The 22,407-nt window shown below is 42.2% G+C and overlaps 1 protein-coding gene across 3 annotated transcripts in view; it reads left to right on the forward strand.

Annotated features, from left to right (window-relative positions):
* ano8b (anoctamin 8b) overlaps nt 1-22,407 on the forward strand; it is a 200,341-nt gene that overhangs the window by 86,598 nt on the left and 91,336 nt on the right. For all 3 annotated transcript variants that reach the window (XM_039767063.1, XM_039767061.1, XM_039767062.1), the window contains exon 2: nt 11,673-11,783. In XM_039767063.1, the coding sequence (XP_039622997.1) occupies nt 11,717-11,783 (67 nt within the window). In that variant the 5' untranslated portion in view covers nt 11,673-11,716. The remainder of the gene's footprint in view (nt 1-11,672; nt 11,784-22,407) is intronic.

A 22,407-nucleotide genomic window follows, 5' to 3' on the forward strand; every position in this document is an offset into this window, starting at 1 on the left:
TGGCACGCTGCTCACGAGTTTATGTTGATTTCTTTGTGAATCCCTTGCTTTGTATCCATTTAAGAAAACTGCACCCTCAAAGAGTTAAGAAGGCTAATAGAATGTCAGGTTATATAGCGCCTTGACATGTGGAGTACAAGTCACAGGAGGTTCTGCTGAAGCTTTATAACACACTGGTGAGGCCTCATCTGGAGTCCTGTGGGCAGTTTTGGTCTCCAGGTTACAAAAAGGACATAGCAGCACTAGAAAAGGTCCAGAGAAGAGCGACAGGGCTGATTCAGGGCTACAGGGGATGAGTTATGAGGAAAGATTAAAAGAGCTGAGCCTTTAGAGTTTATAAGAGGAGACCTGAGTGAAGTGTTTAAAATTATGAAGGGAATTAGTCCAGTGGATCAAGACTGGGACTTTAAAAGGAGTTCATCAGTAACACGGGGACAAAGTTGAAAATTTGATAAGGGTAAATTTTACACAAACATTAGGAAGTTTTTTGTTACGCAGGGAATCACATGGAATAAATGACCAAGTAGTGTGGGTGACAGAAGGACTTTAGGGACCTTCAGAACACAATTTGATGTCATTTTAGAAGAATTAAGTGGGTAGGAGTGGCAAGATTTACTGGGGTAAATGGCCTGTCCTCGTCTAGATTGTTCTAATGTACTTACAGACTTGCAGGTTCTGAGTAGGGTGCCAAGTGTATCAGTAACTGGCAGGAAGCAACCCTGGAGAGGACTCCAGTTCATCATTGGGGCCACTCACACATACACTCATACTGGGACCTGTTTGAAATTGCCAGATAATCCAGCCTACAAGTCTTTAGGGATGGTATGAGACAAAACCATTATAATAACCCAAAGCAAAACCCACACAGACGAAAAACTCAAGATGCTGGATCTGTAACACAGCAGAGCCCATAATAGAATACGATAGAATAAAACAAAAGAGAATAACAATTAAGGAGACAGCTCTGGACCTCGCACTAATTCATGACAGGGAGCGCTTACACACACATCCACACTTAATCTGAACCCTAACCCTAACCACTGCACTTATGTGCAACCCAATTTAATATAATGCGAGGGGGAGTCAAGCTAAAGTTAGAAAATGGGATTTATTAGAAAATGGCAATGAACCTTAAAACCGATAATGTCCTTTCTCACTGTAATCTCCACCCTTCTCAATGCACTTGCACCACCTGCCTGGACTCCAGCAGAATACAAAGACACCAGTAAAGCACGACGAAGGTCCACAACATCCACATTCTGACTCCACGTCTAATAAATAGCTAAAGAAATGTAACGTTACTTTCTAAGTGGAAATGCAAACATACCGTGACAAAATACAGAAAGGTATCATAGCAGAGGGAGGCACTTCTCAAACGTGTGGAGCTGTGGTGGTCTACGTCTGTGTGTGTCTGTTTCTCTGTCCATCTCCACTCTCATTACAATGTACAGATTAATTATTAATCTTCAGTTCCCTTACGCTACCGAACTCCTCAACTGATAAAAGCAATTTTAGTTTTTTATTTTCTCTCAGAGTCAAGTCTTTTGTTTTGTTTCTTTTGCTCTTTCCCTGAAATCCCGGCTGTGGTTTAAAATGCACGGACTGAAGGAGTTGAGGGCGGATGTTTTAGGAAGAAGCCCTGTTGGCCTTTACAGATTTCACCACTATTCACTACATAAGATTGTCCCCAGATGCGTGTTCTCATTTGAGACTCACGTCTGGCCCCACGAGACTATGGCATAGTGCCACCGAGACCTGCAGCTGAAAAAGCAGTTTCAGGAGATGAGATGAGAATACATGTGTGTAAATAAGAGGGAGATCAGCGGATTGGTGAGGATGCAAGGAGTAGAGTTGGCAAAGGTGGATGAGTTTAAATACTTGGGATCAACAATACAGAGTAACGGGGATTGTGGAAGAGAAGTGAAAAAGAGAGTGCAGGCAGGGTGGAGTGGGTGGAGAAGAGTGTCAGGAGTGATTTGTGACAGACGGATATCAGCAAGAGTGAAAGGGAAGGTCTACAGGATGGTAGTGAGACCAGCTATGTTATATGGGCTGGAGACGATGGCACTGACCAGAAAGCAGGAGACAGAGCTGGAGGTGGCAGAGTTAAAGATGCTAAGATTTGCATTGGGCGTGACAAGGATGGACCGGATTTGAAATGAGGACATTATGGGGTCAGATCAAGTTGGACGGTTGGGAGACAAAGTCAGAGAGGTGAGATTGCTTTGGTTTGGACATGTGCTGAGGAGAGATGCTGGGTATATTGGGAGAAGGATACTAAGGATAGAGCTGCCAGGGAAGAGGAAAAAAGGAAGGCCTAAGAGAAGGTTTATGGATGTGGTGAGACAGGACATGCAGGTGATGGGGGTAACAGAACAAGATGACGAGGACAGAAAGATATGGAAGAAGAGGATCCTAACGGGAGCAGCCGAAAGAAAAAGAAGAAGAAGATTAGATGAGATGTTCTATCTCAAAAATGTCTGTCTTCCATACCTGAAAAGTTCTTTGAAGTCGGTTTACAATGCTGTCTCCAATTAGTAGACATTTGCTTTCATTCAGATGCTAAAGACACTAAGCTGCATTCATCAATAATGTCAAGGACCATCTCAGTGTTTACTTGACAGATGAAATGAAGGGATTAAGCAGAAGTGGTCTGTTAATGTGTTTGGGTGGCAGCCCAGTTCTGAATGTGTGTATCCTTACGAGGCAAGGAACCATAGAGCTTTGACATTTGTGGGATTGGGGGGTGGAGGAGGGGGGTTAAGCTTGGAACTGTGCAAATTGCTAGGAACGTGCAACTTGAAAGATTAACTTAAGAGATGTGAGAGGAAACCCGTAGCTCCTTGTGCCCTGTGGACTGAAACTAACTGTATGGTGCCTTTAAAAATTAATGGAAATTCTTCGTTAATTTATTATCTGGGCTAGAGAGCTATATTTTTGGTATATCAAACACTCAAATGAGGCACATTGTGAGGGAACGTCACTTACAGCTCTATGACCATGTGGCACGATTCCTCGAGAGTGATCCAGTTCGCAGGACCTTCATTGTTGAAGACCAGTGGCTGGACTAGGCCAAGGGGATGCCCACATAACACATGATAGATGGTCATTTCTGGAGGGTGGGACTGGGCCGTGTGTCTGTCTTGGGTGGTAGCCAACCAGCATCCTGAGCTGTTTCATTGTGTGGTGAGTGCGGCTCCCTAACCTGACCTGAATTACCTGGATGCCATCCTGTCTCATACCTGCCTTGACCAGTTTTGAGATGCCAGTCAATCTAAAATGTATGGTTTGGAATGCGGGCAGAAACTGAGGTCTCGAAGGAAAGCCCAAAGGGATCTTGGGATACAGTGGAAATTGTGTTTTGTTTTTTCGACCTGTGTATTTTTTTACAATTAAATATTGTTTGACGTGTTGAAGGTCATTTTATTGTCACATATACAATGTATGGTGAAATCGTTACTAGAGTAATGTTCCTTGCAGACACAATAACCAATGTAAAGAGAAATAGCTTGAACTCATATCTAATGTTAATAATAATCATAGTAAATAACACTAAGCATACCATTACATACACAGGAATCACAGAGGAGGTGACACTTCACTCACTCAGTTGTTTCCAGACATCTTATCACATATGACAGGTGAGCAGCCTCATTACCTGCTGTAGAACATGTTCTTATATCCCACAGTTCAGGTGTTAATAGTTCTGTAGTGCCTGTCTGATGGAAGGTCCATGGCAGGAAGGTAGGGTCTTTTATAGGTCGTTTTGCCTTTCTCAGACAGATGTGCCCTTCAGAGATGGTATCCATGTCCCCATGATGATCTGTGCTGTTTTCACCACCCTCTGCAATGCCTTGTGGTCCATAGCTGAACTGTTGCCATACCAGCACACCATGCAGCCAGTCAGGATGGACCCCACAGTTCATTTATACAAGTCGATGAAGGCTGCTGGAGACATTTGGGCCTTCCTCGGACTTCTAAGAAAGTAATGTCGCTGGTGGTCCTTTTTGGTGTCTGCTGTACTGTGTTTTGTCCACCTTAGATTGTCAATGTTGGTAACCCCTGTAGCAGTGCTACAATTTAAAGGATTCCACTTCCCAGCTGCCCCAAGGGTATTGCACTGATTGGATGTTTGAGGAGAATGCAGGGGCAGCTGGGGATAAGAGGAGCCAGAGGGAACCTTAAAAAAAAAGCCATCTAAAACGCAAAGGAGGCCATTGTCTGTGTTTCTGCTCACCCGTTTGTCTCGTCTGCCATAATTCCTGTGGAATATAGTTTCTACTTTGGATCGTGAACCTGTAAGGATGTATGGAGTGTCTCATGCCTGCCTGTCACATGAGTAGTGTTGGTTTGGTCATCATGGTTCATTGGAGGGAGCGCTCACCAAATCTCAACCCTCGCCGTATCAGGACTACCGGTTGAACTGTTAATTACATTACTTACGGAAAGCTATTCCCAGGACTGTCATCTTTCACTCCATACCACTCCTTCTGTTACTGCTGCATTGGGACTGATTCATGGACATTGTCATGGGTGTTTATTGTTAACTTTATTATTGTGTGTTATATTTGGGGGGAAGGTTAATATATTATTCATGCATTTATTTGATTTATAGAATTTTGTGACTCTGTCTGTGAGTGAGTGCGGGATGGGCCAAGGCTGGGTGTGTTCTTAAAATCCCCATCAAAAAAAACAATAAATCACCGTCTCTTTGACAGTGTGATTCTGTGCAGCACCGGACTGCTACACACCCAAGAATTTAAAACTGGTGGCTCTTTCCAGTGTAAGTGGGGGTGTGATTTACCTTCTGCTTCCTGAAATCAATTGCCATTCTTTAGTCTTGCTGACATTCTGCTGACAGTCAGAGAGAGGTTATTGTGCTGACACCATTCGGACAGGACCTTAGTCTTCTCTCGATAGGCTGCCTCAACATTATCTTTGATCAAGTCTATGATGGTGGAATCATCAGCAAACTTTATGATGGTCTGGTCATACAGTCGTAGATGAACAGAGAGTACAGCAGGGAACCAAGTTGGTGGTGCAGTTGTTCAAAATCAGCATGGAGGAGCTGTGTTTGCCAATCCGTACCTGCTTGGGTCTGCCAGTCAGAAAGTCCAACATCCGAGAGGCACTGAGACCCAGGTTGAGGAGCTTGGGGAATCAGTAAGGATGGAATTACAGTGTTGACGGCAGAGCTGTGATCTACAAATAACAGTTAGACATAAGAGCTCTGAAGGCGGTCCCTCAATGATGATGGACATGTGACCCCGCCTCTTAGGGAACCACCCACAAAATTTAGATAGATAGATAGATAGATAGATAGATACTTTATTAATCCCAAGGGTAAATTCACATAATCCAGCAGCAGTATACTGATACAAAGAAACAATATTAAATTAAATAGTAATAAAAATTAAAAGAATTAAAATAAAATTAATGTTAGCATTTACTCCCCCGGGTGGAATTGAAGAGTCGCATAGTGTGGGGGAGGAACGATCTCCTCAGTCTGTCAGTGGAGCTACTCCTCTGCCTGGAGATGACACTGTTCAGTGGATGCAGTGGATTCTTCATGATTGACAGGAGTTTGCTCAGCGCCCGTCACTCTGCTACAGATGTTAAACTGTCCAACTTTACTCCTACAATAGAGCCTGCCTTCTTAACAAGTTTGTCCAGGCGTGAGGCGTCTTTCATCTTTATGCTGCCACCCCAGCACACCACCGCGTAGAAGAGGGCACTCGCTACAACCGTCTGGTAGAACATCTGCAGCATCTTACTGCAGATGTTGAAGGATGCCAACCTTCTCAGAAAGTATAGTCGGCTCTGACCTTTCTTACATAGAGCATCAGTATTGGCAGTCCAGTCCAATTTGGCATCCAGCTGCACTCCCAGATATTTAAAGGTCTGCACCCTCTGCACACAGTCACCTCTGATGATCACAGGGTCCATAAGGGGCCTAGGCCTCCTAAAATCCACCACCAGCTCCTTTTTTTTCTTGTTCTTTAAAGACCATAGTAAAATAAACATGGCCTCTGAAGGTGGTTCCTCAATGGTAATGGACAGGTGGCTCCGCCTCTTAGGGAACCACCCACTAAATTTAAAGACCAGCATAAAATAAACATGGCTACATATAAAAATAATAGTAAACAAAGCTAATCAAACAAATAATAAACATAAATAACAATGTTAGCATAAACAAAGGAATCAAACATGAACCAACGTGACATAAAATAGGAATTTGAACACAAACTAGGGGATAAACCCTGGTTGAAACATAACAGTGTCCTTTTTAAACAGCACAACTGTTTTCTGTAATGTATGTGTTATTTATACAAGGTTTTATATTAGAATTTAATACAAAATGGGAGACATTGTACTACAGGAAGCAACTGAGAAGGATTTAGGGGTTTATGTTGCCACAATGGTTTCGTCACTTAAGCAATTTGCAGAATTAATTGAAAAGGCAAATAAAATGTTAGGTTACATCATAAAAAACTGTTGAACATAAATCAAGACTAAATAATGAAGTAGTGATAGTGCAACATTAGTATTGTGTGCAATTCTGGTCACCATGCTACAAAAGAGGTATAGTAGCACTTGAAGTTGTGTAGTGGAGAGCAACCAAGTGCATCATGGGACTTAAGGGCATGTCCTACTAACTCAGAGAATTAAACCCGTTTAGTCTCCAGAAGATGAGGCTCTTTGGGGACCTAAAACAGGTCTTCAAAATCCTCAAAGGCATTGGTAAAGTACATCTAGCAGAATTCTTTCAGCTTAAAGGATAAGTTTGGTATTTTTCAAGTCAAAGTTATTTCTTCACAGATATTCTATACATTCATATGTCTCACAAAATTGTGATATAAAGTTAAGTGCTTTCTTTAAATTAAAAAAAAATATCTTGCCTTCACTGGTGCTTTACATTGGAGTCAATGGGGCATGAAGGAGAAGCTTAAAAACTTAACAAATACTTTTTGGAATGCCAACACACTTGTCGAGTATTGATCCACGTCTTGCGATTACACACGCATTGTAAAATAGTTTATATATATAATTTTAAAAAATGCACCGACATTATGAAACTCTGCCATTTTAGAAGAAGACCAGCGGTGCATGTTGGCTCACCACGTATACTGCATTTGTTATACTGCAGAGCTGGTATGTTAGAAAACACAATTGCGCAAGTAGGAAAGTGAAAGCTGCTGTTTTCAGCAGCAAATGTTAACTTAATACTTTCTACAATCCGGAAGAAGAAACCACTGAGCAAGAAAGGTGCAAAAAGTATGTTGTTGTGTCTAAAAACAATTTTTTGCTCTTGGCCTTGATTAATAGGTCTATTTCTGCTTGGAAAAAAATTACACAAAGCATCCATTGAGCACAATATACAAACACAAGTATGTATCGAGTTAATGTTGGTTAGTCCGTGACTGTTCGTTCTGGTAACGTAATGTTTACCTTCTCAAAATTCAGTATTATGGATTGAGTTAATTAATTTAAAATAAATTCTTCTACTAAATAAATGAAACCTCTAAAGTGTTACTGTACTTCCTTATCACAGTGTACGTCTCCATCTTGATTTGACGTCATAAGCTAAAGCCGGACAAACTCGGACTTGAGAGACCAGGCCAGAGTTTGTGAGTAGGAACTCCAAGTTTGTGGTGCGTTTTCTTTCCATTTTCTGAGTCTTGGATCAGAAATGTCGAGTTACAAGTTTTATTTGAATGTGGCATTAATCTTCCTGCGCATTCCAGTATTATGGATTGAGATCATTCATTTAAAGTAAATTCTTTTAATAAAAATATTAAACTTATAAAGTGTTACTGTACTTCCTGATTGCAGTGTATGTCACCATAGCCTCCAATGTAAAGGGCCAGTGTGGGCAAGATAAGTTTTTTTTTTAATTTACAGAAAGTGTTTACCTTTAGAACACAATTTTGTGTGGCAAATGCTTGTATAGCATCTTTGTGAAGATGTAACTTTGACTTGAAAAATACCAGACGTATCCTTTAAGGGTGAATAAAGAAATCAAGGACACCAGTGGACATTAAGGAGTAGAGTATTTAGGACTGAAGCCAGGAAGCTCTTCTTTTACACAAAGAGTTTTAGGACTCTGGAAAAAAACTACCGAGACATGGAGGTGAAGGAGAAACAAAAGTCTGCAGTTAATGCCAGGTGTAAATTATATACTGATGCAATCTTTATATTCTGGCCACAAGGGGGTGCTGCTGTGCCCCAAACCCCAAAACACAATGCCCCCAAGACAGTTCCGGATTTAAAATACAGTAATCCCTCGCTATATCGCGCTTTGACTTTCGCGGTTTCGCTCTATCGCAGATTTTATATGAAAGCATAACTAAATATATAACGCAGATTTTTCGCTGCGGACAATGTGTCTTTTTACTTCCTGTACATGCTTCCTCAGTTGGTTTGCCCAGTTGATTTCATACAAGGGACGCTATTGGCGGATGACTGAGAAGCTAACCAATCAGAGCACGCAGTTAAGTTCCTGCTTGCTGAATGCAGTGTTAACCAGGAAGTCTCGTCTCGCTCATTCAGCATCAACGTGTTTCGCTGTGTAAAGAGTTGTGCTCTTTTGTGTTTATCTTTGTGCATAGTCAAGCCCTTCATTATGGCTCCAAAATGATCTGCTACTGCTTCAGGGGCCGTGCCCAAGCATAAACGGAAGATGTTAACGATTGCCAAAAGGTAAACGCTTTTGTATTTGTTGAAGGCTACGATTCTTTTTATTTAAAAAGTAGGAAAGGAATATAAGATCTACGGCCGCAGTGTCCTTTTAACCAGGGTGCAAAACGAGTTGTAAGTGGATGTAGTAAGGCAGTAGTCCGGATGGAATCTGCTTTAGGGATTTGGATTGAAGAAAAACAACGGCGGTGCTACACAATCGCCTGAAGTGGCTCCTTTAAGGGCTGTAACGCTCTCCTTTGTTGTGCAGTAAAACTAAACTCATTGTTATCGGACAAGTCATCGTGTCATTGTTGGTGAGTAACCATAATTAATTTTCTACTTGCAGTACTTAGTACATGTACGTACGTCTAGTGTCACTGTACACACACATTTACTGTATACTATTTTTGTTGCATTGTACGTATTTATTGCTGGTGGCATGTCTATCGTAATGGCTGTAACATGTGATATCGGAGACACTCAATATCTTTAAAATAATATTTAGGTTTTACTGTATATAAACAGTGTGTTTACATACATAATTTCAATGAATCTTACCTAATATCTAAGAGAATACAAAGGGATTATGCTGTATAACTCTGCGGGGAATATTTATAAACAGTGTGGGAGAGTTTATAAGAGATTAAAATATATAAAAATAACCATACAAACATATGGTTTCTACTTCGCAGATTTTCACCTATCGCGGGGGGGTCTGGAACGCAACCCCCGCGATCGAGGAGGGATTACTGTGTTTTTTTATTTACTGAGAGGACCTTGACTGGTTAGATCCTTCAGTCCACCATACAATTACCGTAGTCCTTTCTCTCTCTTTCTTCTTCTCACCTCTCTCCAACAAGTGTCATCCAACTTCCTCCCGACTCTGACTCTCCTAGAGAGGTGAAATGCTTCCTTTTATTGCAGAATACTTTCGGTGCCGCGGCATTACCCTTCCAGGTCATAAGGAAGCTTGGCGATACCCTGAAGCTTTTGTGGCTTGACCCCAACACGGGGCAACAGGCAACACTCCGTATACCCAAGCTGGTGTGACAGATAGGGAGTGCCACCAAGCCTGAAACTCTGGACAGAACCAACCGTCAGGGGTTTCCAAACAATGGTTTTTATTATACAAATACCTCAGAAAGTTTCTTGAAAAGGTTGCAGAAACACAATTATCCATCACGTTATTCTTCCTTTCTTCTCTTTCCGTCCATCTCCCTCCAGTGAGTGTTGCTTTCCTTCCTCCCAAATCTTTGATGGTGGCTTGTTTTTATGTCAGACCCGGGAGTACTTCCTACACCAGGGCATAGACCAATGGAGGCACTTCCAGGTAAAGCAAAAGTCCAGAAAAACAGGGAAGGTGAATTCCTGTAGCACCCCCTGGTAGCACCCAAGGAACCCAGCAGGCCTGAAACACAGCACTACTACTCCCATCATGCCCTACAAGTGTCCACATGATTACTGAGGTTTTAGGATTCTGCCGTCTAGCAGATGGGGGTATTAAAATGTTCCAAAATAGGAGGCTTCTCACACTGTTCCTTTTTTTTGTTCTCCCGTCTGGATAAGGGTCTCATAACTATCCTGGACGGGATGCCAGATAATCCTGCTTGGCACTTACACTTGCGTATAAGTCGGGTCTTGAACATCTCCTTGCTTCCTCGAATCTCGCACCAGTTTCTCAGACACATCACCACTTCAACGACTTCTTCTGATCGAATGCTTCTTCGTAGATAAGGGATGCAATTATAATAAAGGTGTATGATGGTGTGAGATGCAAAAAATACAAAACAGTGCAAATGTCGCTTTGGAGTAGTTTGGGTATTACTGTGTGATCACGTAGGCACAATACATAGAACAAAAAGGCCGTGTGCTCCGTGGTTACTCTCTCAGGTGGGCGTTAGCATATCATAATGTCTTGGACCAATAGCGTGAGTTTTCCGCATTCGATTTATACGACCAACATTATGCAACACCAGAAATTATATAGTAAAATCAAACCCAGACTTAAACGTGAGTATATACAGTACATCAAAGGAGAACTGCCACCTTTCAGGTTGGGGGATGAATTGTCAATGATATTCAGATATCCCCAGATCTTCCATTGTTCTGACTCCTCGACTAGGATTAGGACTGGAACCCAACCCAGCCAGCCTGCCCCTCCATCCATGTTATTCCCACCTAATGGCCTCCTGGCTGGATAAGACACCATACTCCATCCCATCTGTTATGGCACTTACAATATGAAATGCATATTAAAAGCAGTCTTTGAGAAGACTACCAATGGTCGTTGGACATATGGAACGTGTTTTGACTACTGATAAAGGGCCGGACCACAAGTTTGACTTCTCTGCACTAAACAAAGAAAGAAAGAGAAATGTGAATCTGAGCTGCCCACCCAACCCCTTGATCAGTCATCAAGAAGAACCTCAATTTCATTCTCCACATCTTTTTGTTCACTATTGCCTCATTATAATTTCTATGATTCACCACTCCAGTGGCATCTAAACTTCTGCTGCTAGAAGTTTGTTTGTTTGCTGCGGCCCACCCAGCTGTTCTCATGTTGCAGCCCACTCTCTATTTAGACCTGGGCTGACTGTCCTCCTTTAACCTGACACTTCGTGACAGTTAAGTTCCAGGAAACTGAAAGGACTTTCCCAGGTGTCTACGTTTTCCTGTGCCGGGTATTTAGGAGTTAAGCGCTGCCCGCTCCGCACTCTCAAGTTACTCATTTCAGGTGGGTGACGCTATGACTTCAGCACGAGGGGGCTGGGTGCTGGCGCACTTGCATTTGTTAAACGCTTTGGCTGGGCTGCCGTCCAGATGAAGCTCACATATCACTTCTGGGTTGACAGTTGTGTCTGAACTCTCTGTCTCTACCCCTGCTTGCCCCCCTTTTCTCCGTGCCCTCTCTTTCTGCCATTTCTACTTCATTTCTCACTTCTCTTCTTTTTTTCTCTCTCATCCTTACCTCCACCCCCCCTTTTTCCTTTCAGATAAGTTGTTTGGGAAGAGGCTGGTGCAAGCTGGACGTAACATCATGTCTCACAAATCCTGGATGAAGACCGTACCCACGGAGAACTGTGACGTGCTAATGACCTTTGCAGGTGCAGTACACGCTGTTCACGCGCCCCCCCCCATAAACTCCATTATTTTTGAATGTCTGTCAGTCTTTATACAGAGGGTCTGCCTAACAGATAAATTATAACTTTGTGCCGTTTTTTGCAAGAAAACATGCATATCCTCCATCAGCTGCATGCTTTGCCCCTGTCGGGGTCCGAAGAAATGACAGGCTCAAGCAAAAATACATTTTTGGGGCTCCAACTTGGCTGTCCCCATTTACTTAATAGTCTGAATAAAAATAAAAGCTCGTTGGCATAAAAAGAAAATTAAAATGGCCTGGCTGGTATAATAATGGCTGTTTAGTGGCTTCACTCTGGTTGCTCGGGAAAGAAGTGGCACCTCCTTCTGGACAGTCTTGTTTTAATAGCCCAAGGACTGGAAGGGGCGGAGTCACTGGGTGGTTACTCTCTACTGTGGAGGGAGAAAAAGACAAGGCAGTTAGTGGCAGCGGCCCCTCTAGGCCCGGGGTGGTATCACGTGTTGAAGCACTTTTAGAGTGGCTCTCTGATGTGCATGGGTGGCACCCTCACCTTGATGTTGTTACTGTTAATAGCTTAATAGCAGCCGTGTCTATTCTTTTTATTTAAGATTTGCTTTTTTACAGATTTATTTCTAACATTGATTTTCTTTTGCAGCTACTTATTACGGGATAAGTTTGACATTTTCCAAGTTAGAGTTATTATTTCACAATCATTGCATATTATAATTTGTCATATGAAGTTACATTCTGTCAGCTAAACTGCTGTTGTGTTTTAGAACTGAGCAAAATGGTGCTGGGGTCCCAATGACAAAAAATAACACCTTAAAACTTACTGCGAAACTCTTTATCCTTCTTGGTGTTTGTCCTGTTTTGTCGCATTACAACCTGGAAGTAAAATCGAATTTTGGTTGTGGGGGGAGCAGTGGTTTAGCACCATTTGATTGACACAAATGTCTACTACTTTGAAGGTGCAAAATATACACAAATGATAATTAAGGCAAAAAAAAAAAATTGAAATCTTGAGTGTGCATACTGTTGATACTCAAGCCCCCTGCTCTTCTGTATCTGTGTGCTCCCCACTCGAAGCTGTGAGACTGGGTTATCATTTTTAGGCGGATGATACGCGACTCCAATGTTAAAAGTGAAACCTCATCAGGGCTTTCTCGCTCACATCTTGCCATAGTGAAATCAAAAAACCTGGATGGAGCAGAACTCGTTAAAACAAAACTGCAACAAAACTGAACTCCTGCATATTGGCGCTGAAGCACAACTTACCAGCTCAGTCACTCTTGACGGTGCTCTCATCAGGCCTTCTTCTGTTGCAAGGAATCTTAGAGTCAATGTCAATGTCAACTTTATTTATATAGCACATTTAAAACAACATAGGAATACTGTGGCCAAAGTGCTTTACAATAATAGAATAAAAGAAAACATACAAATAACATAAATAGAAATAAAATAGATAGATAGATAGATAGATAGATAGATAGATAGATAGATAGATAGATAGATAGATAGATAGATACTTTATTAATCCCAAGGGGAAATTCACATAATCCAGCAGCAGTATACTGATACAAAGAAACAATATTAAATTAAAGAGTAATAAAAATAAAAAAAATGAAAAAGCAGACAATAACTTTTGAGTAATGTTCGCATTTACTCCCCCGGGTGGAATTGAAGAGTCGCATAGTGTGGGGGAGGAATGATCTCCTCAGTCTGTCAGTGGAGCAGGACAGTGACAAAAGTCTGTCACTGAAGCTACTCCTCTGTCTGGAGATGACACTGTTAAGTGGATGCAGTGGATTCTTCATGATTGACAGGAGTTTGCTTAATGCCCGTCGCTCTGCCACAGATGTTAAACTGTCCAACTTTACTCCAACAATAGAGCCTGCCTTCTTAATAGGTTTGTCCAGGCGTGAGGCGTCTTTCATCTTTTCACCCCAGCACACCACCGCGTAGAAGAGGGCACTCGCCACAACCATGTGGTAGAACATCTGCAGCATCTTACTGCAGATGTTGAAGGATGCCAACCTTCTCAGAAAGTATAGTCTGCTCTGACCTTTCTTACATAGAGCATCAGTATTGGCAGTCCAGTCCAATTTGTCATCCAGCTGCACTCCCAGATATTTAAAGGTCTGCACCCTCTGCACACAGTCACCTCTGATGATCACAGGGTCCATGAGGGGCCTGGGCCTCCTAAAATCCACCACCAGCTCCTTGGTCTTGCTGGTGTTAAGGTGTAAGTGGTTTGAGTCGCACCATTTAACAAAGTCTTTGATTAACTTTCTGTACTCCTCCTCCTGCCCACTCCTGATGCAGCCCACAATAGCAGTGTCATCAGCGAACTTTTGCACGTGGCAGGACTCCGAGTCATATTGGAAGTCTGATGTATATAGATTGAACAGGACCGGAGAAAGTACAGTCCCCTGCAGCGCCCCTGTATTGCTGACCACAATGTCAGACCTGCAGTTCCAAAGACGCACATACTGAGGTCTGTCTGTAAGATAGTCCACAATCCATGCCACCAGGTGTGAATCTACTCCCATCTCAGTCAGCTTGTCTCTAAGGAGCAGAGGTTGGATGGTATTGAAGGCGCTAGAGAAGTCCAGAAACATAATTCTTACAGCACCACTGCCTCTGTCCAGGTGGGAGAGGGATCGGTGTAGCATATAGATGATGGCATTCTCTGCGCCCACCTTCTCCTGGTATGCGAACTGCAGAGGGTCGAGGGCGTGGTGGACCTGTGGCCTCAGGTGGTGAAGCAGCAGCCGCTCCATGGTCTTCGTCACATGTGACGTCAAAGCAACAGGCGGAAGTCATTCAGTTCACTAGGACGTGATACCTTTGGGACAGGGGTGATACAAGATGTTTTCCAAAGCCTCGGGACTCTCCCCTATTCCAGGCTCAGGTTGAAGATGCGCTGTAGAGGACTCCCCAGTTCCAACGCACAGGCCTTCAGCAGTTGTGGCGATACTCCATCTGGACCTGCTGCTTTGCTGGCATGAAGTCTCCTCAGCTCTCTGCTCACATGGGCTGCTGTAATTGTGGGTGGGGATGTCTCACCTATGCTGGTATCAGCAGAAGGATGGTTGGAGGATGCAGTACTCTGTGGTGAGAGTGGGTTAGTGATCAAACCTATTAAAGAAATTGTTAATTTGGTTTGCTCTCCCCACGTCTGTCTCGATGGTGGCACCCCGCTTCGAGCTGCAGCCAGTGATGATCTTCATCCCATCCCACACTTCCTTCATGCTGTTGTTCTGCAACTTCTGCTCCAGCTTTCTCAGCTCATGCTGATCACCTCCTTTAAAAGCCCTTTTCTTCTGGTTTAAAAGGCCCTTGATGTCACTTGTAATCCATGGCTTGTTGTTAGCATAGCAGCATACTGTTCTTACTGGAACCACAATGTCCATACAGAAGTTGATGTAATCAGTGGTGCAGTCAACAGCCTCTTCAATGTTCTCACTATGTGACCCCTGCAGGATATCCCAGTGCGTAGTTCCAGTCTCTCAGAGCCTGCTCTTCCTCAGGGGACCACTTCCTGAATGAGCGTGTGGTTGTAGGTAGCGCCCTCACTCTTGGTTTGTAGTGAGGCTGAAGCAGAACCAGGTTATGTTCTGCTTTCCCAAGCGCAGGCAGCGGGGTGGCGCTGTATGCGTCTTTAACGTTTGCATACAGTACGTCAATAGTCCTGTTTCCCCGAGTGTTACAATCCACATACTGGGAGAAGGTAGGTAATGTTTTGTCCAGTGTTACATGGTTAAAGTCTCCAGAGATTAGCACAAGTGCCTCAGGGTGCTGCGTTTGTAACTTAGCAACTGCGGAATGGATGACGTCACTCGCCATCTCCGCGTTCGCTTGAGGGAGGATGTAAACAATAACAACAATCACGTGTCCAAACTCTCTGGGCAAGCAATAGGGACGCAGACTTACGGCCAACAGTTCGATGTCCCTGCAGCAAGTGGAGATTTTAACGTTTACATGTCCTGAGTTGCACCACTTTGTATTGACATAGAGAGCGAGTCCTCCTCCTTTCTTCTTTCCGCAGGTACTTGCGTCTCTGTCCGCTTTAACTGTGCTAAACCCGGGTAGCTCCACGTTAGCATCTGGGATGATAGACGTTAGCCACGTTTCACTAAAACACAGCAAGCTGCATTCTCTGTAGGTTCTGACATTTTTCACCAGCACACCCAGTTCGTCGATCTTATTTGGTAGTGAGTTCACATTTCCCAGGATCACAGAAGGCACCGACGGTTTATAACGACATTTTCTCTCAAGTTGTCTCGATTTAATCTTATCTTTTATCTTTGACCTAAATAAATAGACGTAATGTTACATAATCTCAATGAGGAAACCATCAGTATTACTGAAGGTCATGGAATGCAAGTGAATAGAAATAAGTCTTTAATTCTGTTTTCTGTCTCTCAGTCTTTATACAGATGGTCTGCCTAACAGATAAATAATAACTTTCTGCCGTTTTTTGCATGAAAACACTTATATCCTCCAGACATCCTTCCTTGACTGACAGACAAAGAAAAGGAGTTTTAGACGACTCGTTTATGTGATGAGGTAAAGAGTTCCACAGGGGAGGAGCAGCAGCTGCAAAGGCCCTGTCCCCCTTAGTTTTACATTTGGTACGAGGGACAGCAAGAGACAACTGACCAGAAGATCTAAGCACTCTAGATGGCTGGTGCAAAGCACACAATTCAGATAAATAGGATGTAAAGATTTAAAAACTAGCAACAAGATTTTAAAATCAATTTGAAAACTCACAGACAGCCAGTGTAAAGAAGCTAATATTAGAGAAACAGAATCAGACTTTCTTGCCCCAACCAGAAAGCGAGCGGCAGCATTCTGGACCAACTGTAACCTGCATATCAGAGATACAGCAAGTTGCAGTAATCGAAGCGAGAGAAGATAAAAGCACGAATAGCTTTCTCAAGATCCCTAGAAGATAAAAAAGGCTCGATCTTACCTAATTGACAAAGCTGGAAAAAGCAACTCTTGACTACAGAATTTACTTTCTCTTTCTCAAAAGAGAGAGGTTACTGTCAAAGATAACACCACGACTGCGGACTTGAGGTTTGCAAAAGACAGAGAAAGAGCCGAGAAGTCCAAGACCAATTTGGGCTTTAGCTGATGGACCCACTATAAGCACCTCCGTTTTATTTTGATTCAGATCAAGAAAATTATTAGCCATCCAGGATCTTAGTTCAGACAGACAGTTGTGAAGTTGATTTGCTGCAGAGTTACAGACGGGAATATAAAACTGAGTATCATCAGCATAGCAGTGAAAAGAAATGCTAAATTTCCTAAAAATAGGTATATAGAGAACAAAATAGGACCCCAAATGAATCCCTGAGGAACACCACATTTAAGAGGAGCAGTAGATGAAAAAAAGGGATTTAAAGTCACTGAAAAGTGTCTACCAGTTAGAGATGACCTGAACCAGTTAAGAGCAGCACCTTTAAGCCCAACAAGATGTTCAAGCCACAACAGCAATATCTCATGGTTAGAGTAATTTTTGATTCCTCCCTTTCTTATTTCGCCCACATTAACCACATTGAGAAAGTCTCCTACTTTCACCACCGTCACACATCCTGCGTTCTCTCATTCCTCTCATCTTCTAATGCTGAGACACTTGTCCCATCTTTTATCACATCGCACAATGATTATTATAACTCCCTACTGGCAGGCGTCCCTTCTAATCTTCTATCACAGCTCCAGTTAATTCAAAATTCTGCTGCTAGAGTCCTGACACAAACCAGCAACAGCGAGTACATCAAATTCATCCTGCTTCGCCTTCACCGGCTCCCTGTGTCTTACAGGATTGAATCTAAAATTCTCTTACTATCCTACAAAGCTTTAAATGGCCTCACACCAGCCTACATCAGTGACCTTCTCCATCATTCTGCTCCTGTTCACCCACTGAGGTCCTCTGATTTTAGTTGTGCCCACACACTAGCCTGTACTCTATGGGTGACAGCAGGGCCTTCAGACTTTGGAATGACCTCCCAAAATTAATGAGATCAGCCGACTCCATTCATTCTTTAACACTAGAATTACCAGAGCCTACGAAAAAACTCGTAATTCCGTCCCACCTTAAACTGCTTCTTAAATCCCTTCACACCTCTCCGTCAGCGTCCTTTGTTCTCTAAATGTGCTGATAAAGAGAAGCTAGGAGCAGCCGGCTATTCCATCCCCCACCAATTTAGAACGTGCACGAACTTCTCTCAGCTCATGCCTTGATTGAGTATCTGGGAGTGAAGTGGAGTTTTAGAGTGGAAATAATAGATCGTTGTTTGGAACACACGCATTTCATGTCTGTTCCGTTTCTACAGTAATCTGTGTCAACACATTGTTAAAACAGAAACTTTTTTATATTCTAGTAGTAGATGACAAAATGTAGGCATAAACTATATAATGTATGAAGCCTGAAGTCCAAATAGCAAAGAAACATTTTCACAAGAATAACACAATTGCACTTTTATTCAAACATATAACTGCAGAAAGAAAAAGCCGCCTTAACATGCGACATTGACACCAGTTTACTATAACTGACTCTGTGGTTCAATAGATACAGGCCCCGCTTGGGAATCAAGGGGTCACGGGTTCGATCCTGCGCCCCTCCCTTTTGAGAAGTAAACTGTTCTTAGTCTTACTGTTTTAGAATAAAAACATACATTTGATTTCAGTCTGTAACAGCCGGTGCAATTTATGATCTTTGTAAAGGTTAGCTTTTTTTTTTTATTCACTTTTCACTCTCTCAGTCGCGTTCAGAATCAATCCATACAACCCCATCTGACACGGCTGTTTTCACTAAAGACGCGCTATAGCTCTGCAGTGTACCACGATGCATACTAACGCCCCGAACCCCGGTTCTGACACACAACGCTGGCGAAGCGGCCTTCTTCGAATCTCACCGTCACTTGCTTTTCTTTTTATTCAGTTTTATTGAGTGTTCCTGCTGTATGCTTTTTCTTTTGCACCCAGGACATGCAGAAGAAAGAATGGTAAAGACCAACTTCGCGCTATATGCAATCATCAGACACTCCCCATCTGCCCGTGTCGCTCAAACACAGGAACATATATTGGTGTAAAAGTATAACAAAAGTGCACTTTTATTCAAGTGCACTTTTTCCATCGCCTTTTCTGTAAGAAGCAGTGTACACACTTCTCTCTATGCTATGGTTTCTATTACACACCTGAAAGAAAGAGACAATACATATGAACATATCCAGCATACAGCAACATGCGGGACTGGCAGGAACACTCAATAAAACTGAATAAAAAGAAAATCAAGTGACGGTGAGATACGAAGACAGCTTCGCCAGCGTCTGTGTGTCAGAACCGGTGGTGGGGCGTTAGTATGCATCGTGGTACAGCACAGAGCTATAGCGCGTCTGTATTCTGTTTCTTTTGTACACCAGGGCACGCAGAGGAGAGAATAGTAAAGAGCAGTAAGTTCGGCGCTATATGCAATCATCAGACACTCTCCATCTGCCCGTTGTTTTGTTATACTTTTCAATACTTTTTATACTGCTCAAACGGGCATGCTCAAAAAATACACGTGTAATGCCACGAAAAGTGCACGCAGACACTTCATTTCGCAAACAAAACAAGTGCACTTTTATTCAAAACTACCTGTATAACCGAAGAAAAAAGAAAGCAAGATACAGTAGGCGATTGATACGACATCTTGCATGGTGCAATGCTAAGAAGTGCAGATTTTCATTCCGTGCTATATAAAATCATCACATTCAAATATTAACAGTTCCCACACACCCAAGGACCGTCCTTCCTACATTTACGACACGTGTACTTGTTGCAGTGTACACACCTCTCTGTGCTATGGTTTCTATTACACTGAATGAGCACCTGACACTGTACTTTCTTCCCTGGGGGAAGGTCCCGCATCAGAGAATTTCCAGTTCCTGCATAAATTCACACCCGATCTGACGCTGTTCGCTTTCAAATAATATTGCATTAGTGCGATTATATTTTCACATATATTGTCTTTCTTTCAGGTGTGTAATAGAAACCACAGCATAGAGAGAAGTGTGTACACTGCTTCTTACAGGAAAAGGCGATGGAAAAAGTGCACTTGAATAAAAGTGCACTTTTGTTATACTTTTACACCAATATATGTTCCTGTGTTTGAACGACACGGGCAGATGGGGAGTGTCTGATGATTGCATATAGCGCCGAAGTTGGCCTTGATTCACAAGCGGGGGCTGTATCTATTGAACCACGGAGTCAATTATAGTAAACTGGTGTCAATGTCGCATGTTAAGGCGGCTTTTTCTTTCTGCAGTTATATGTTTGAATAAAAGTGCAATTGTGTTATTCTTGTGAAAATGTTTCTTTGCTATTTGGACTTCAGGCTTCATACATTATATAGTTTATGCCTACATTTTGTCATCTACTACTAGAATATAAAAAAAGTTTCTGTTTTAACAATGTGTTGACACAGATTACTGTAGAAACGGAACAGACATGAAATGCGTGTGTTCCAAACAACGATCTATTATTTCCACTCTAAAACTCCACTTCACTCCCAGATACTCAATCAAGGCATGAGCTGAGAGAAGTTCGTGCACGTTCTAAATTGGTGGGGGATGGAATAGCCGGCTGCTCTTTATCAGCACATTTAGAAGACAAAGGGCGCTGGCGGAGAGGTGTGAAGGGATTTAAGAAGCAGTTTAAGGTGGGACGGAATTACGAGTTTTTTCGTAGGCTCTGGTAATTCTAGTGTTAAAAGAACAACTGAAAACTCATCTGTTCAGGAAGGCGTCAGACTTCACCTGTCATTCTGCCTCCTCTTTCAGTTCACCTCTCTGTCCAGACGCTCAGGATAATTTGTGTCATTTGTTAGGCTTTACTTTTAGTATTGAATTTAGTATTTTACTCTCATTTATTGTCTTTTATTCTATTTAATGCCTTTGTATATCCTATATATCCTTTGTATATCCTGTAACTATCTTTTTTTTAATGTTCTATTCAGGATACATTTGTATCCAAGGTCACATATACCTGCTGTTTCTTTATGAGACTCTGTGAAGCACCTTGAGCGTGGGAAAGGTGCTATAAAAAAATTAATTAAATAAATAATAATAATTATTATTATTCTGCGGTGGGCTGGCGCCCTGCCCAGGGTTTGTTTCCTGCCTTGTGCCCTGTGTTGGCTGGGATTGGCTCCAGCAGACCCCCATGACCCTGTAGTTAGGATATAGTGGGTTGGATAATGGATGGATGGATGGATGAATTATTATTATTATTATTATTATTATTATTATTATTATTATTATTATTATTATTATTATCTGAGAACCTTGAGACAAAAGAACATGTCTCCATGTTATTTCTTTCTGGGCTCATTGTTGTCTAGGAAGAACCAAAAAGATATTAAAGATTTTTCTTTCCAGTGGGGTTAGCAGCTCATGCATCGGCTCGTTTTGTATCTCATTATTCTTTGGCTACTATTTAAAGACAAAAGAAACAATTAAGGGGGTCAGCATCTTAAAATGCAAGTCATTTACAATTAATGCAAAACTAGTAAATTAGCAGAAAAAGCTGGTTACTAATTAAAAGGATGGTTAGAATGAAACGCATGACGCTGAATTTTAGGGAGTCACTGCTCATGGAGGAAATTCTAAAAGACTGAAAATTGTCAAAATATTATCCCGTTATATAAAAAGGGTGATCAGGCAGATCCTAGGAGTTGTAGATCAGTAAGCTTAATGTGCATCACAGGAAAATTAATGGAAAGAATTATTAAGGAAAAGATTGAGCAACACCTGGCAAGAACAGGTCAGCATGGATTAAGACCAACATGCTGGAATTCTATGAGGAAGCAATAAAAGGATACGATCAAAGTGGAGCAGATGATATTATTTATCTGGACTTTCATAAAACATTTGATGAGGTGCCACATGAGAGGTTGGGCATCAAATTAAAAGAAGTGGGAGTTCAGGGTGATGTTTTTAGATGGGTGCAGAATTGGCTCAGACACAGGAAGCAGAGGGTGATGGTGCGAGGAACCTCATCAGAACTGGCGGATGTTAAGAGTGGTGACCAGCAGGGGTCAGTGCTAGTGCTGCTGCTATTATTAATATAAATATAAATGATTTAGATAGGAATATAAGTAACAAGCTGGTTAAGTTTGCAGATGATACCAAGATAGGTGGATTAGCAGATAATTGGGAATCAATTGAATTATCACAGAGGGACTTGAACAGCACACAGCCTTGGGCAGATTTGTGGACGATGAAATTTAGTGTCAGTAAATGTAAAATTTTACATGTAGAAAGTAGAATTGCAAGGTTTGAATACACAATGGGAGGTCTGAAAATTGAAAGTATACCCCATGAGAAGGACTTAGGAGTCATAGTAGACTCAACACTATTGACTGCCAGATAGTGTGCAGAAGCCATTATGAAGGCTAACAGAATCTCAGGTTATATAGCGCCTTGAAGTGTGGAGTACAAGTCACAGGAGGTTCTGCTCAGTCTTTATAACACACTGGTGAGGCCTCATCTGGAGTCCTATGTGCAGGTTTGGGTCTCCAGGCTACAAAAAGGACATAACAGCACAAGAAAAGGTCCAGAGAAGAGCAACTAGGCTGAGTC

The sequence above is a fragment of the Polypterus senegalus genome, chromosome 10, assembly GCF_016835505.1.
Source record: "Polypterus senegalus isolate Bchr_013 chromosome 10, ASM1683550v1, whole genome shotgun sequence".
NCBI lineage: Eukaryota > Metazoa > Chordata > Cladistia > Polypteriformes > Polypteridae > Polypterus > Polypterus senegalus.